This window comes from Chelonia mydas, chromosome 3 (genome assembly GCF_015237465.2).
Source record: "Chelonia mydas isolate rCheMyd1 chromosome 3, rCheMyd1.pri.v2, whole genome shotgun sequence".
NCBI lineage: Eukaryota > Metazoa > Chordata > Testudines > Cheloniidae > Chelonia > Chelonia mydas.
The window spans coordinates 16,575,828-16,592,101 of record NC_057851.1 but is presented as its reverse complement, the minus strand read 5'-3'; the positions used below and the strand labels follow the sequence as shown (position 1 = coordinate 16,592,101).

The 16,274-nt window shown below is 39.2% G+C and overlaps 1 protein-coding gene across 7 annotated transcripts in view; it reads left to right on the top strand.

Moving 5' to 3' along the window:
* The window catches only part of GCFC2 (GC-rich sequence DNA-binding factor 2), a 44,407-nt gene that overhangs the window by 11,684 nt on the left and 16,449 nt on the right, over positions 1-16,274 (top strand). For 3 of the 7 annotated variants that reach the window (XM_037893952.2, XM_037893951.2, XM_043542179.1), the window contains exons 5-11: positions 4,765-4,853; positions 6,578-6,693; positions 9,416-9,602; positions 11,711-11,834; positions 12,841-12,922; positions 14,307-14,419; positions 15,858-16,057. In XM_037893952.2, coding sequence (XP_037749880.1) covers positions 4,765-4,853; positions 6,578-6,693; positions 9,416-9,602; positions 11,711-11,834; positions 12,841-12,922; positions 14,307-14,419; positions 15,858-16,057 — 911 coding nt within the window. Of the gene's footprint in view, positions 1-4,764; positions 4,854-6,577; positions 6,694-9,415; positions 9,603-11,710; positions 11,835-12,834; positions 12,923-14,306; positions 14,420-15,857; positions 16,058-16,274 lie in introns of all 7 variants that reach the window. The other 4 variants (XM_043542177.1, XM_043542181.1, XM_043542178.1 and 1 more) reach the window with 2 other exon arrangements.

Sequence of the window (16,274 nt, the reverse complement as noted above, 5' to 3'; positions counted from 1 at the left end):
TGTCTGTAATGTTCAGAAAGTCTCTCCACTTCCTGCTCCTACCCATCCTCCAGGATCTCTCCCTTACTCTCACAGATGTTATGTGAAATACAGCAGGCATTTAGCACACAATGAGGAGAAACATACAGCTTTTTCATAAAGCATCACCTGCCCTTCAGCCTGCTAAAAGTACACTTCACTAGCATTCCATAGGTACTTGGAATACTCCTTTCTCTTGTCCAAGTGTTGACTGAGAGCCTTTGTAAGCCAAAAAAGTAGAGGGTAAGAAGAGTCTCCCAGAATGACAGGAGGAATCATAACTCCATTCATTTCTGTAGTGGTCTGGGGAGCAAAAATGTCCTCCTTCATTCCAGTATCCAGGCCACAACTTCTAAATGTTCTGACATCATGGACTTTTCCAGACCACCCCCATGTTAATATTAGTGAATCTTTGACAATGATCAAGGTCATGCAGCACCACAGAGAAATACCTTTTCCTCTTGATCAAGTCTTTGGCTTGAGGGGAAGTGTGTGTGTGTGAGAGAGAGAGAAATAGGCAAATCATTGCCACACTCTGACATGGTATAGCAGAACCCTCCTCATAGCATCCATGATAACAATCCCAACAGTTGAGCTACCACCAACAACCAAATTAATTACTGACTGATAGTAAACAGGGGAGACTAACTTCCAGAGGGTGATGGCAACATGCTTCTTCATGTTGAGGGGAACTCCCATGTTGGTGTTCTTCTGTAGCTGTGGGTGAGCACTGTACAGATCCTCTAGGAAAGTGGCCTCTTTTATCCTGAAGATCTGCTACCATTGCTGGTATCCTGGTCTGCATTACTACCCTCTTCCCCTAGACACTGCTAGTTGGCCAACCCAGCATTGGTTCATTGAATAAAGTTGCTCCTGATAAATGCCCTACAGAAGTAACTACTTGATTTCATTCTCCTTCTCCTCTTCCATTAGCTGTATTACTACAGCATCAAAAGCCCTATGAGACCACAGAGCCAAATCTGTCAGTCTCCATGACTGAAAATGCATTTGCATCATCCCGTTCGTATTAACGGCTGTCATGATCATGGTGCTCAGCAGCCTGTCGTCCATACTACCTTGAAAATGGTGCTGGCAAAATTAATGGATGACAGGAGGAGAAGTGTGGAAGTCTTAATTTGACCCTGAGATCCTGCCTTCTTATAGTTTCTGGTAGGCCATACCACAGGCACCCTGAGAATAATCTGAGTTTAAGGCTGAGTGATGGAACATTGCATTGTGGGGTACGTGCCCAGAATGCACTTGAGTTAACCACTCAGCAGAGCTGTGTGGCTGTAATGATTAACAAGGAAAGTACATTGTGATGGTATAACAAAGTGGGGTGGAGGGAGGGAGGTAGTCCAATATATGCTACCATAATAACTGCCTCAGATGTTTATTCAATATGACACTCTATGCATTCAATAATGGTGTTTTGTTACTTGACTGCTAGGAGTTTCAGAGTAATGTTTTTTATAGAACTTTATAAATGTTGACTAATCCACATAACACTGTTATGAGTCAGATAATTTACATCAAAGATTTTACTGTTCTAGTCACCATTCCCTGCTCTGATGTATACTGTAGTCCCTCAGATTCATCTTGTACAATTGTTTAATGTATGTTGAACTCTTGTAGTGGATGAGTGTTTATCAGGGGCATTGTTGTTTTACATTATCTGCTGGATAAATTTTTCTGACTATTATCATAGCCTGATCCAATGAATTTGTGCCCTGTTGTCTTTCTCCTTTCGATTAATTTGCCTCCCTTCTCTATCCCAGTTTGTTTAGTTTAAAAAGTTTGAATAAGCAAGAATAAATAAAATGTAAAACACGAAAGTATCAATCATTTCAGTGCTGAACAGTGTGACTTTCCCTAGTGACTTCTCTCCAGCTTAAACCTTTTGTCTACATGTACCATTAGCTTTATATATTAAGCTAATTACATTTAAATGTATATTGCCTGGACCATGGTAATGACCATGTAGATTAGTTTTTATGCTGTACTGTCACATTTTTGTTACTTCAGGTTAATTATATCCATGGCTCTTCTTCCCTTCTCTTCAGCTCTTTTTCAACCCTCAAAAGATCACATTTCTTAAATGTGACCTACTTTTTGGGAATCCATGCCTTTGAAGGAGTCAGTCAAGTAGTTTAAGACCAAAATATGAACTTCTTAAAGCATGGTTATACCTGAAAGAGTGACACTGTGAAAATGCCAGAATAAGGGTGCCATGTTTGTTGACTGGAGAATAAGAAAGCTGTGTAGTATTTTTTTACAAACATGCCCCTCAAGTTATCCATTTTGATATTAACAATATTTTTAAATTCTGCATTTTTTGTCAAAGTAACAGTATAATCATGCCATTTACAAATATTTTTTTGTATTTATTTCAAAATACCTGTCAGTAAGTATGTCTGTAACAATACAGACAACAAAAAAATTCACTAAATATTTTTTGACAGATTCCTTACTAGGTATATTAATACAGAATTTTGAGTAAAAATTCATTTAAACTACAATCCAGAAATGTATTTCCTGTACCCCTGAGAAGCAGTGCGAAGGCTTGGGGGCACCAGGGGAAATGGAGGAGCTGAGGGAAAGGGAAGTATTGCTGGGAAGAAGCCTGGGAGTGAACCTGGAGGGTTGTTGGGTGTGGTGGGAGAAGTATGGAACAGATTTATTTTGTGGGGGAAGGGATTGTTAGGGAGTTGGGGAGACTCCCCCATGCACACCCTGGCTGATCCCTAGCCTCTCCCGTTCAGTTCAGCACATCTGGCCCTGTCCATGTATGTCCCTGCACTCCCGCTCCTCCCTGTCACCTCACTCAGCCAGGCATAGCTGACCCTGTCTTCATGTGTCCCTGCACCCCCACTCAGCCACACCCCCACCTCTCCTGACCCCATGTGTTCCTGCACGCCCACTTCCATTCAGCCACTGTCTCAACATTGTCACCCCACTAGCTCGTGTGACCCCCCCCCCCCACCCCCCATATCCCAAGCCTCCTCACCTGGCCCCACTGGTAGGGTGCTGTGAGGAAGGCAGCCTCTGCCCCCTCCGTCTCTGTGACTGGCTGCTCCTACCTGTGAGCCAGCTGCCCTCTCTTTGGGTGCCACACCAGCCCCTGGTGGGCAAAAGATGTAATTGCAGCTTCCCTTCACCTCCCTGTCAAAATCAATTATTCTGCAGGGGAGTCTGCGGGGGACATTAATTCTGGGCTTCTGCAGGGGGGCAGAATTCTACCAGGAGTAACTCGAGAGGGATTAAAAGGGTCTAAGATGTAGCCATTATATTGACTTTCAATAATGTTCATAGCCATTTTGTTTAACAAGTGAAAAGATGATTTTTCTAACTGCCAGCATTGCAAATTCAACCTGGGATCAGAAAGTTGAGTTTTCTGGCTCTCGATTCTGCAGTTAGAACATAGAGCCCAATCCTACACTCCTTATTCAAGTGAGGTTTATAAGATGAGAACTTAGTTCATAGTTTTGTTGATGAGTGATTAATTGCAGTTTTAATCGCACTGTTAAACAATAGAATACCAATTAGATATTTTGGATGTTTTTCTACATTTTCAAATATATTGATTTCAGTTACAACACAGAATACAAAGTCTACAGCGCTCACTTCATATTTTTATTACAAATATTTGCACTGTAAAAATGATAAATGAAAGAAATAGTATTTTTCAGTTCCCCTCATACAAGTACCGTAGTCCAATCTCTTTATTGTGAAAGCACAACTTACAAATGTAGACTTGTTTTGTTTCATAACTACACTCATAAACAAAACAGTGTAAAACAATTAGAGCCTACAAGTCCACTTAAAGAGCGTGATCAGCATGGATGCATGAAGCATGAATGGACATATGAATCTCTAGCACATCTGGCACGTAAATATTTTGCAACGCCAGCTACAACAGTGCCATACAAATGCCTGTTCTCATTTTCAAGTGATATTGTAAACAAGTGGGCAGCATTATCTCCGGCAAATGTAAACAAACTTTGTCTGAGCGATTGGCTGAACAAGAAATAGGACTGAGTTGACTTGTAGGCTCTATAAAGTTTTACGTTGTTTGTTTTTTATTTTTGAATGCAGTTATTTTTTTGTACATAATTCTACATTTGTAAGTTCAACTTTCATGATAAAGAAACTGCCCTACAGTACTTGTATTAGGTGAATTGAAATACTATTTCTTGTTTTTTACAGTGCAAATATTTGTAATAAAAAAATATAAAGGGAGCATTGTACACTTTGTATTCTGTGTTGTAATTAAAATCAATATCTTTGAAAATGTGGAAAACATCAAAAAATATTTATATAAATAGTATTGTTTAACAGCACAATTAATCACAATTAATTTTTTTAATCGCTTGACAGCCCTAGTAGTTAGAACAATAACCATCTATATTTACATATATTTAGTATGGATTATATACAGTTTGATTTGCAAAATAAAATGTGTTTGTAGGGCACAGTATTTTATGCTTGCGCTGGCTCTGCAGCAACAGTTAACTAAGAAACTGTATTCTCAGGGACTTAATTTTCAGTACAGGTCTGTTCCTGCTGCGGCCTTTAAATCCCATTTTGAGAATCCCACCTGTGCTGTTCTTTCTGCCTGTCCCATTTTCTTAGTAATGCTTGTAGGAACAGCAACAAATATTTTTGGGGATGGTGGTGGGAGTGCAGAAAGGATAGATGGAGAGAAACTGCTATTTTTCATATCATTACTCTTCATTTTACTTCCAGTACCCAAGAGTGATGGAGCAAGTGAAGATGATGAAATACAAAACATGTGGGAAGAACAGCAACTAAACAAAGGAGTCAGACTCCCACAGGTGATGTGCTTTTTCTTTCAATGTTGTTGCTTTTTGCTGCTATGCAAGATAGTTTGGTTTGGGAGCAATGTTAGAGCTCCTTCCTTGGTCATTGGACATGCTAATTCATTAGGTGAGAGGAGAATAGAACTAGGCGAAGACTGTGCTAATGCAGATCAGCAATTTCTCATTGCTAGCTGATCAGAGGAACAGCATTGTCATTAACCTCAAAGAAAAGGTGTATTACCCACACTATTCAGTGCAGAGGGAGACTTTTCGGAAAGGCAAAGAATCTGAGTCAACTTAAAGTCTGCGAATGAAACTCTGAGCTAAAGTATCTGCTGTGATGTGAAGGATCTTAAAAACAAAAGTACTCACAAACCAAAATGTTAAAATGCCATCCTCTGAAACCTACACTATTAAACTATCAATAAGGGAAGGGAAGAAACACTCATAACACTTACTGTGCCCCTCACCCCCCCCCCCGCCCTCTAATAATAGATTGGTTATTTAACCTTTCTAAGGGCACTTTCCTGTGGCGTTCAACGGGGTTCCATCTTGTTTCCCTTTCAGTTCAGTGTATACGTGGGCATTTGGGTGGCTTTGTAAGAGTATGAACTATGGCACTTTCAATGTGCTGATGACCAAATAGGTGCTCCTTTAGCTAGTCTAGGTGAGATTGGGGCAGGTAAGAGAAACAGTCTGTCTAAAGCTCAGTCGGGATATGATTGAAGGGATGCTGGGTTTATTTTCCCACTGTGTGTTTACAGTCTGGTATTATTGGATACCCAGCTCCTATTAGACAATTGTGTGGCAGTTATTTCTGGAAAGGCATTTTTTCCTCTGTCTGGCCAGCAAATTGCAGCCATTTCTTTCAGGTGCAGAGTTTGTTGCCATTATGCATGACTTTGTCACTTCAAGACTAGATTAGTGTGATACCGTCTACATTGACCAGACCTTAAATCAGTTTGGAAACTGAAGCTGACCTAGAATGCAGAACATCTTTTCATAGAATCCTAGAATATTAGGGTTGGAATAGACCTCAGGAGGTCATCTAGTCCAATCCCCTGCTCAAAGCTGTGACTGGCTGAAAGCTTTTCTAAGCTGTGATTGGCTGAAATCCTTCTTTTGTCACAATTACTTGCAATTTATACTTTCAAATTGTGGAATCTGTCATATAGTCGCCGATTGTCACAAAATTTAGAGTTTACTTAATTTATTTTTACCCTGTAGTAAATACCTATTATATTTGCAGCCTGTTGCTTAATGCTTATATATGCTGTAGCCCTTCTATATTATTAACTGTTTAAGTCTCATGAGGAGATCATGAATTATTCCCAGAAATCTTGCATATAACCATGTGGTTCTAAAACAAAATATAAAGGAAAAAAATGAGAGCATATTTACTGTTGTCTGTAAAGATGGGATTAAAACATATTAAAAAATATTATCTACCAGGTCTCAGTTTTCAGGATGGAAGTGTTCTGTACAATCCTGGAAATTGTAGGGATTTATCAGTTCATGAAGAGAGAGGAAAAACGCATAGCTCGAACTAAAGAGATATCTGGATAATCAGCTTTACCTGTGCATACATTTTACACAGGAAACATCTAATTTTTTAGAAATTTGTATTACATTATGTACATAATAACAACTTGCTGTATATTCTAATCATTGGGCCTGCTAAAGCTTACAGTTCCAGAGGAAAACAAGTTCATAAAAATTAACAATGTTAATTCTCACAGGGAATTAATGTAGACAGTTCTCTACATAAATCTCGACCCATGAAAATAAGGTTTGATCCCTCTGTTTCACTGCCACCTGTGAACCTGGAAATTGTAAAGAAGCGACTGACTACAAGGTAAGTGTTACTAGTGTGAAACACAAGTTTTGAACATTCTGTGTTACATACAGTGCTGTTACACTGGTTCATAAAAGACATTACATCTCGTTCTGTCTCTACTCTTTGACTCTTTCTTCCACGTACTAGGGGATATTAAGCATTATTGTTTTATGTGTAATGTACTTGCTGCTATATTCAGAATAGTAGTAAGATTTTTGTTTTGCTTGGTAGTAAACATCGCCACAATGTTTATCTGGAGCTTTTTGTTAAAATCTCTTCCACTATTCTACCACTAATGCAGAGCCATGGGATGGAGTACTAATGTAGACTAAACAATTGTGTGTTCACGCCAAAGTCATGTGAAGATGGTGTCAGAAGGGCTTGATGAAATGTTGATTAAAATGCTTTCCGCTCTTCTCTGCTAGTACCCCCCCACTGTTGCTAAAACTGGTAGTAATACAGTTGTGGGAGATTAAGCAAACAGCACAAAGCTGAAATCTTAACACCAATTTTAGGTCCTTGTCCTGTGGAAAGTTATGCATGGAGAGACCCATACAGAGCCCTACTGACATCAGCTTTAAGAATTGTGGCTAAATTGGCTTGAAGAATTTTGCAGCAGTTAATGTTTTTTTGCCTATTTTCCTGGAGAAGATAAGTTAAATTCTGGGTTCACTTGACTATAGAATCAAATTAATAAGAGAATCAGGATATTAGGGGTTACAGTGGATGAGAAGCTGGATATGAGTCAACAGTGTGCTCTTGTAGCCAAGAAGGCCAATGGCATTTTGGGATGTATAAGTAGGGGCATTGCCAGCAGATCGAGGGACGTGATCGTTCCCCTCTATTCGACATTGGTGAGGCCTCATCTGGAGTACTGTGTCCAGTTGTGGGCCCCACACTACAAGAAGGATGTGGAAAAATTGGAGAGAGTCCAGTGGAGGGCAAAAAAAATGATTAGGGGACTGGAACACATGACTTGAGGAGAGGCTGAGGGAACTGGGATTGTTTAGTTTACAGAAGAGAAGAATGAGGGGAGATTTGATAGCTGCTTTCAACTACCTGAAAGGTGGATCCAAAGAGGATGGATCTAGACTATTCTCAGTGGTAGCGGATGACAGGACAAGGAGTAATGGTCTCAAGTTGCAGTGGAGGAAATTTAGGTTGGATATTAGGAAAAACTTTTTCACTAGGAGGGTGGTGAAACACTGGAATGCGTTACCTAGGGAGGTGGTGGAATCTCCTTCCTTAGAAGTTTTTAAGGTCAGGCTTGACAAAGCCCTGGCTGGGATGATTTAGTTGGGGATTAGGTCCTGCTTTGAGCAGGGGGTTGGACTAGATGACCTCCTGAGGTCCCTTCCAACCCTGATATTCTATGATTCTATATTAGGAACATAAAAAATTAGGTCACCTACTTGCAAGCCAGCAGGGATAAGAAATAATTTAATTTGACCATAATGTGTTTAAAATATGCATAATTACAGAAGGCTGAATTGAACATGATTTTTTTAAATTGTGATTGTATTGTTTTCCTTTAGTTTGATTTGACCAGCTGGTCAATAATAATGACTACTTTTTTGATGTATTGCTTAGTTTTTCAAAGTTGGAAGCGGAATCCCACTTTAGGAAAATGAGGCAAACTGCAGCCCACATTCAATCCTGCCTTGCAGTGCTAAAAGTCTGTCCAAAATGAGCAGGCACTCAGAGTGGATTATGCAGATTTTTGGGATATCTGGCCTCTCCTTTCTTACATGACCAGATGAACAGTGAAATAGTCAACTGTGTTGATGTTGAAGTATCATCATTAGCATCTAAGCTACCACCCATGTAAATGAAAGCTGAGATTGGAGAACAGTGGAAAGGCCAGTCTACACCCCACACATTGGGAAATGCTGGCATGATTAATTCTTAGTAGACTTTTAAATTGAGTGGGACTAATGGATGTAAGTATTATTATTACTAACCTAGAACTAGACTTGCTGCATAAGAACATAGCAGTGGCCATACTGGGTCAGACCAAAGTTCCGTCTAGCCCAGTATCCTGTCTTCAGACAGTGGCCAATACCAGGTGCCCCAGAGGGAATGAACAGAATGGGTAATCGAGTGGTCCATCCCATCACCCATTCCCAACTTCTGGCAAACAGGCTAGGGACACCATCCCTGCCCATTCTGTCTAATAGCCATTGATGGATGTATCCTCCATGAATTTATCTAGTCTTTTTTGAACCTGTTATAGTCTTGGCCTTCACAACATCCTCTGGCAAAGCGTTCCACAGGTTGACTGTGCATTGTGTGAAGAAATACTTCCTTTTGTTTATTTTAAACATGCTTCCTATTAATTTCATTTGGTGACCCCTAGTTCTTGTGTTCAGAGAAGGAATAAATAACACTTTCTTATGTCCTTTCTTCACATCAGTCATGATTTTATAGACCTCAATCATGTCCCCCTTTAGTCATCTCCTTTTCCAAGCTGAAAAGTCCCAGTGTTATTGATCTCTCCTCATACGGAAGCCGTTCCATACCCCTAATCATTTTTGTTGCCTTTTTCTGAACCTTTTCCAATTCCAATATATCTTTTTTGAGATGGGGCGACCACATCTGCACACAGTATTCAAGATGTGGACATACTGTGGATTTATACAGAGGCAATGTGACACAATGACTGAGGAAAAACTTAAGGTGGCTTAACTTGTTTGCAAGCAGTCTTTGTTAAGTTGTTTACAGATGTTTGGGGTTTTTTCAGAATGACATCATTACAGGAGCTTCATCGTGCTCACCAGAGGGAGCATGAAAAATATACACAAGACATTGAAAGCTCAAAGAGTACCATCCAGGAGTTAGAGAGGTCTTCAAATGCAGCTCTGAATTACAAATTCTACAGGTCTATGAAAACTTATATGGAAAGCCTTATAGACTGTTTGAATGAAAAGGTACCAACTTTTTGTTTTTCTTCTTTAAAGGGGATGAGGTGAGGTTTGTGATATTCAGCCAACAGAATAGTCACCTTCCTCGAGAAGTTAACATTTTGTTGCCACCAAGTATGGGGAAACAATATTAAAGGGAAACCATAAATTTAAAAGCACTTCTGTCAGAAGGCTATCTTTTATGTAATGCTTAAGATTGTTTAACGAGCCTAAAGAAAATACTTAATTTTCTTATTTTCCATTTGTCTTCTTTGTGGGGGAATAGTAAAACTACGGTGGTGATTGTAAAATCCAAGTCTTGTCAGAGGGAATTTGCTGTTAACATAATAACCTAAAAGTACTTTTTTTTTTAAAAAAAAAATCCCTTTTAAATATTCTGTCCCTGTGTCATCACTACATTGGGCAGCTTTGGTATTTGACTGATGGCTTGAGTATAATTTTAGATCTTGTATTGCTCTGCCAACAACCAGATTTTTTTCAAAATAAAAATATTGGACTAGAATAAGGATATGTGGGGGTGGGGGGGACACATTATGCTGTTTTAGGTAAAAATTGAAAATTAAATTGACAGTCTCACCTAAATGCTCAGTTGTGTGCATCTCAAAACTTCCATAGGAATGTACTCAGTATTATAGAATGGACGGGGTGAGGGTTTCAAGTTTAGATTGAGATGGATTAGCAGAACTGGGGGGGAATTCTTTTACACCACCTGGCTGTGCTATATCTAACTAGCTGAAGCACACCTGTTTGCTGTAGCCTTCCCATCATAACCACCATGTGCATTTAAAAGGAGTGGGAGGGCAAGCAAAGCTTCTTACAATCTGGGTGAGGCAAAGAATACATAGCAGTATCCACCCAGGACATAATGGCAATGTGGTCTGCATTACTGTATTTAGAGCTTAGGTGCTACCTTTAAAACCTCTATTTAAATATCAGAAAGAGGGAGAATAACTGCAGATTGCTCATTAAAATGAGCAAGGTATTCATTCAAAAATCTGAAATGTAAAAAAAAAAAAAAAAAAAAAAAATTGTCCATTTCACAACTCTATTTCAAATTATTAAGTAAACTGTAAAAGGAAAGTAAGGCCATGTGAATTAAAAGCTCCAACAAGTCTTTCTGAAACCTTTTGGATGAGAGAATTCTCTAATTTCTTGTGATAGGAGGATAATTCTCTATCTTCCTAGTACTGGAACAGCTGAGTTATTTTAGACTACTGATGATTTTTAATTAGCTCGAGTGTAACTTGGGCCTGTAAAGCTCACCTGAAATGAACCAGGTGAGTCACACTTTTTTCAGCATGCTAGGATGGATTTGTGAAAGCCAGTGGATTTCAAGGTCTCTAGTAGGGGTGATTCAGGTAGGGGTATCCATGTTCTGTTTAATTTTTACCCTGAAAAAGTGACTGTGTTAATGGAACCTTACTTCACCTTAGTTCCTTGTGGATGGATGTTCTAAGTCAAGTCATATTTACTTAAATGACAAAAATAAGATTTTTACTGCTTTTATTCCTTCTATCCCTGCAAAGCCCAACATAGCTAAGGTTGATTTGGTATCTATTCCATCTTGTGCATCATGAAAAAAATAGCTCACTAAGTTCCAGGCAGTTACTCCTGTGTAAGCCTACTGGAGGCATTGAGATTGAAAAGGGGTCTGATAGCCTAATTTGAAGACAGTGAGGTATAATACAGGTATAACTGAGGGTGAAATTTTGGCCTACTGAAGTTTTATTACTGGTGGTGATGTGTGAAATGCATGGAAGACAGCAGCTTGATTCCCAGAGACCCTATTGCGCTTGTAAGGACAGCAGTTAGAAAAAAGCATCTTTTTATTTGCAAACTGAACACATTACCTACCATTCTAAGTATTCTGTTTGTTCTTTCACATGTCTCAATAGACGGTACTTCTCAGCTTATCATGTACTGAGTCTGAAAGGTCTAACCAAAAGGAACAGGAACTTATTACTCAAATTGGAAAAAATAATGTATATAGTTCATTGTTATGTATAAAAATAATTGGGGAAACTACTTCTGCTTTTGCACATTTTTGCTTTCAGCTTTTCTTTTGTAATTCTAACAGTTAACTGAAAATGTAATATCTATTGAATATATTTCAGGTACTTCATATTAATGAACTGGAGTCAGCTATGCAGATGCTACTTCAACAACAAGCCATAACTCTCTTGAAACGTAGGCAAGAGGATCTGAAAAATGAATCTGCTTATGTTCAGCTGCTATCAAGTTAGCATGACTTTTTAAAAATAAATTTTCAGCAACTGTGTGTGTGTGTAAAAATATATATATATATATATATATATATATATATATATAATGTGCAGATCAAGGTACAAGTGAGTAGCCCAAGTGTAAGGCTATGGCTACACTGGCACTTTACAGCGCTGCAGCTTTCTCGCTTAGGGGTGTGAAAAAACACCCCCCTGAGCGCAGCAAGTTACAGCTCTGTAAAGCGCCAGTGTAAACAGTGTCCCAGAGCTCTAAAATAATCCCCTCATGGAGGTGGATGACCAGGAGCGCTGGGAGAGCTCTCTCCCAGCGCTGGTGCACGACCACACTCACACTTCAAAGCGCTGCCACGGGAGTGGTCCTGCGGCAGCACTTTGACATTTCGAGTGTAGCCATGCCCTAAGATGCTTTCCAGCCCAATCAGGCTATTCTCTACTAGCTTAAAAGGAGATCAGAAAAGGAACAATTGATATTGGTGGACAAGACACAGTGAGCACTCAATAGCAACAGAAGGCAGCACTAGTGGAGGACTAGTCTGGTGCTGTTCTTTATCACTAGATATAGGTTCCAAACCAGATAGTAATTATTCATAATACTTAAGATTAGAATAACTTCTTGAATTGGAATAAAATTGTTGCCTAGTTTCAGTTTTGACTTACAAACGGAGAGAAGTCTCTAGCATTCGTTGTCACTGTCAGCATTGTCAATAGTGTGTTCCATAAGACATTCATTTCCATCTCCAACAGATACCAAAAAGCAATAACTTCATCACTCACACTCTGACCTCATACTGTGTTATATCAAGAAACTGGCATATCAGATTGTTACACAGTCCATACAGGTGTAATGTTATTCTGCTTTAACATTGATAAGTTTTTTCATGCCATTTCTAAAATAATAAACTGTAGAGGGGAAAAATGACTATGGACAAAAATATTTTGTATTCAAGAAAATGGAAATTTCAAACCAGCTGATGTTGTTATACAACTATTTCTACTCATAGGAAAGAATGTCCAGTCAACTGACGACAGCTTGGAAGATGATGAAAAAAGAAAGCAGCTCCTGGAAGAGTGTGAGGCTCGAAGGTAATTATAAAACGTAAATTCATATAACTTTGATCACACATTGTTAGAGTAACTTCCTATTTTTCATGCAGTGGTGAATGTAAATATGCAGGATTTCTAACTGTGAAGCTTTTATTTAACATTTTTCCTGGATTCTGCCTAATTTATTACCAAAAGGAATACTAACTCGTTAGCCTTCCAAAACTTAGAATGGGACTATTTGGAGTACACTTTCACATGTTGTTACTTAATGATCTTCACTCTCATGTTACTTGGGATCTGAGCATCAATGCTTTTGTTCTCACCAGAGATGAGAACAATACTAATGCATTGGTATTAAGAAAATGTCTTATGAGATGATGGAAAAAGCTACAATTCAATATCAGTATTGCGAACTTGTGTAGAAACAAACTTTAGATCATTGTGTGGGCAACCAAAATGAAAATGACCTGTTAAATCATCTCATTCAATTAGTAGCTTTTCCCCTCAGCTCATAAGAAATTTTCTTGATCTCATGTTAGATCCTAGACTACTATCATTGTAGAGGACCTTTCTGTTTAAAAAACAATAAATTATTAGCAAGCATTTGAAAGCATGTAAAATGAGCAAAAGAAACTTGTTTTTTACTTAAGTGCAATAAAATAAGGTAACGAATTGAGTCTATTGCATATAGAAGAGGCATTGTCTTTGGAATTAAAATAGATGAAAAATAGGTAAATTATTTAGAACAGTTAAGTGATAAGTAAAAGTATTACATTGATGGAAAACATTTCTTTTCATGTAAACAACTGAGCATTTTTCAGAAGCAGATATATGGGTTCTGGAATCTGCAGCCTAATATATGACCCCTTGCTATGTTTATAGTTAAATTGGAACTCAACTACATCTTTGAATTTTTACATGGTCTGTTGCACAATGAAGTCTTGAGTGCTCCAATTCTAGGTCTTATGGGCTCTGCGATTTATGGTGCCAGACCCCATTATGCACCAGAGCTCTCAATTAAAAGAAATATTGTATCATGGTCCAGCACAGAGACAACTGAACCTGAAGTTCCATATTGAAGGTGGGGTGGGAGATGTCAGGAAAGCTGGGAGTGAAGTGTGGGTAGAAGCTAATGGAGAAGAGGTTAGAAGGCCCTACTAGGGGCACACATCCCCAAAGATAAGTGTCCTGATAGTCTTTAATCTCAGTTTCCAAAACCATTTTATACAAATTTTCCATTTCCTTTTAGCTCCGCTTTATTACAAAGTAGCTGTTTTTGCTCTGTTGTTCTGTGCTGATTATATTTCCTTTTGCATGCTCTTTTATCTTCACTTTTATTGTAAAATCTGCCTTCATAAAAGTTTTCTCTCTTAGATATAGATATGATGATGGGTCTCTAATGTGAGTTCATTACAAAATATAGGACATGCAGAAGGCAAACAAGAGAGAGTTTTGGGAAATCTGATCACCATGAGGGCATGTCCAGTGATGATGAGCTGTCTGCAGCAGAGATGACTGACTTCCAGAAAAACAAAGGTCAGTGACTGCCTTGTAATGAACACACTCCTTACATATTTCTAAGATAAAGCTAAGTTGCTTTTGAAAAAGAATGTCTTTAAATTAGTACACGTAAATTGAAAACTGAGTCATGCACTTATAGTGAGGAAATATACTGGAGCAACTTTGATTCTGAAATTAATAATTTTTTTGTTGGCGGGAATATGGAGAACGTACAATGGTGTGTTGGGGTATATTGTTTTTGTCAGTATGAGTTTGGGATGGCCACATTACTTGCATACAGTGAAACCATAAGTGAATTATACAGGTTATCCCAAAAGAATTCTGACCGAACCTGATGCCACACTACCATGTATTTTGTATGCCGCTTATTTTTAAAGAAATTTTTTTTCAGCTCTGTAGAGACTGTATTTTCCCCCCTGTGGTTAAAAGTAGGCTTCTCTAATGACCTTGAGTATAAATCAGGTGTGGGCAAACTTCTTGGCCTGAGGGCCACATCTTTCAAAACTGTATGGAGGGCCAGGTAGGGAAGGCTGTGCCTCCCCTGACTGCCCCCCTCAGAACCCCTGACCCATCCAACCCCTCCGCTCCTTGTCCCCTGACCGCCCCCTCCCTTGTCCCCCACCCTACCCCCTTACCATGCTGCTCAGAGCACCAGGACTGGCAGCCATAAGTAGTACACCGTAAGTAGCACATTCTTACAGGGAGCAATTTAATACACTACACCGGTGGCTCTCACAGCTGCGCTGCCCGGCAGGAGCTTGCAGTCCTGCTGCCCAGAGCACTGGTGGCATGGTGAGCTGATGCTGCAGGGGAGGGGCAGGGGCTAGCCTCCCTGGCCGGGAGCTTAAGGGCCGGGCAGCACGGTCACGCGGGCCAGATGTGGCCTGCAGGCCATAGTTTGCCCACCTTTGGTATAGATGCACAGGCTTCAGAGGGAGAGGAAAATATAATTAACTTACTTACAGCACTTTTAAAATGATTATCCATTGGAAAAACTATGTTGTGGTTTTAAAGTCTGAAATTTTGATTCCTTCTAAGGTTAGAAGCAAATCCCGCACTGAATAGCTGTGGGTCTATCTCCCCACTGTTTTTTGGTATAGAGCTTGCAAGATATTGATCATTTTAACCTGCAGCTAGTTCAAGACTGAGCCTTGTCTGTCCTGAGTTTTGTGCCAGTAGAATTGTTTTTTGAGTGGTGTGGGAGGTCCATATCTTTTGGGGGAGAATTTTAAAAAATAAGGATCCACTGTTAGAAGCTTCTCAGGGAGTTGGAATATTAGAATAAATTTTAGCAGAGACCGAGAAGAGGAAGGGTCAAAGATTCATGAAAAAAGCAGTTTATCACATGGATACATCCTCCATGTGTGCTGTCTATGCATATTCTGTTTTAGTTTGTGCATCCATATATATTTTTAGTAATATTTCTGTATATACAAATGTATTTTATCCACAGATAATATCTTACGGGAGAGTAAGAAAATATGTGAAGATGTGCATGCAGATTTTTGCAACATCAGGAATATTCTGTTGAAATTTCAGCAATGGAGACAGAAGTTTCCTGACTCTTATTATGATGCTTACATTAGTTTATGCCTGCCTAAACTCTTAAGCCCATTAATCAGAATTCAGTTAATAGGCTGGAATCCTCTTGAGGTATGTTCACTAGTAAATGTTTTCACTTTTCAGTTGGCACACTGTACTTTATTATACACATACTGCACTAGCATTCCATCTGCTTTTTGTGTGCAATTCAGGGTTAGATCTAATCTGTAAAGCCCTATGTTATATGGGGACTCACTACCTTAGGGACCTGCCTTTATCCATAGGCATCGCTTACATTGCACTCCACAGATAAGAGCTATTGAATCTA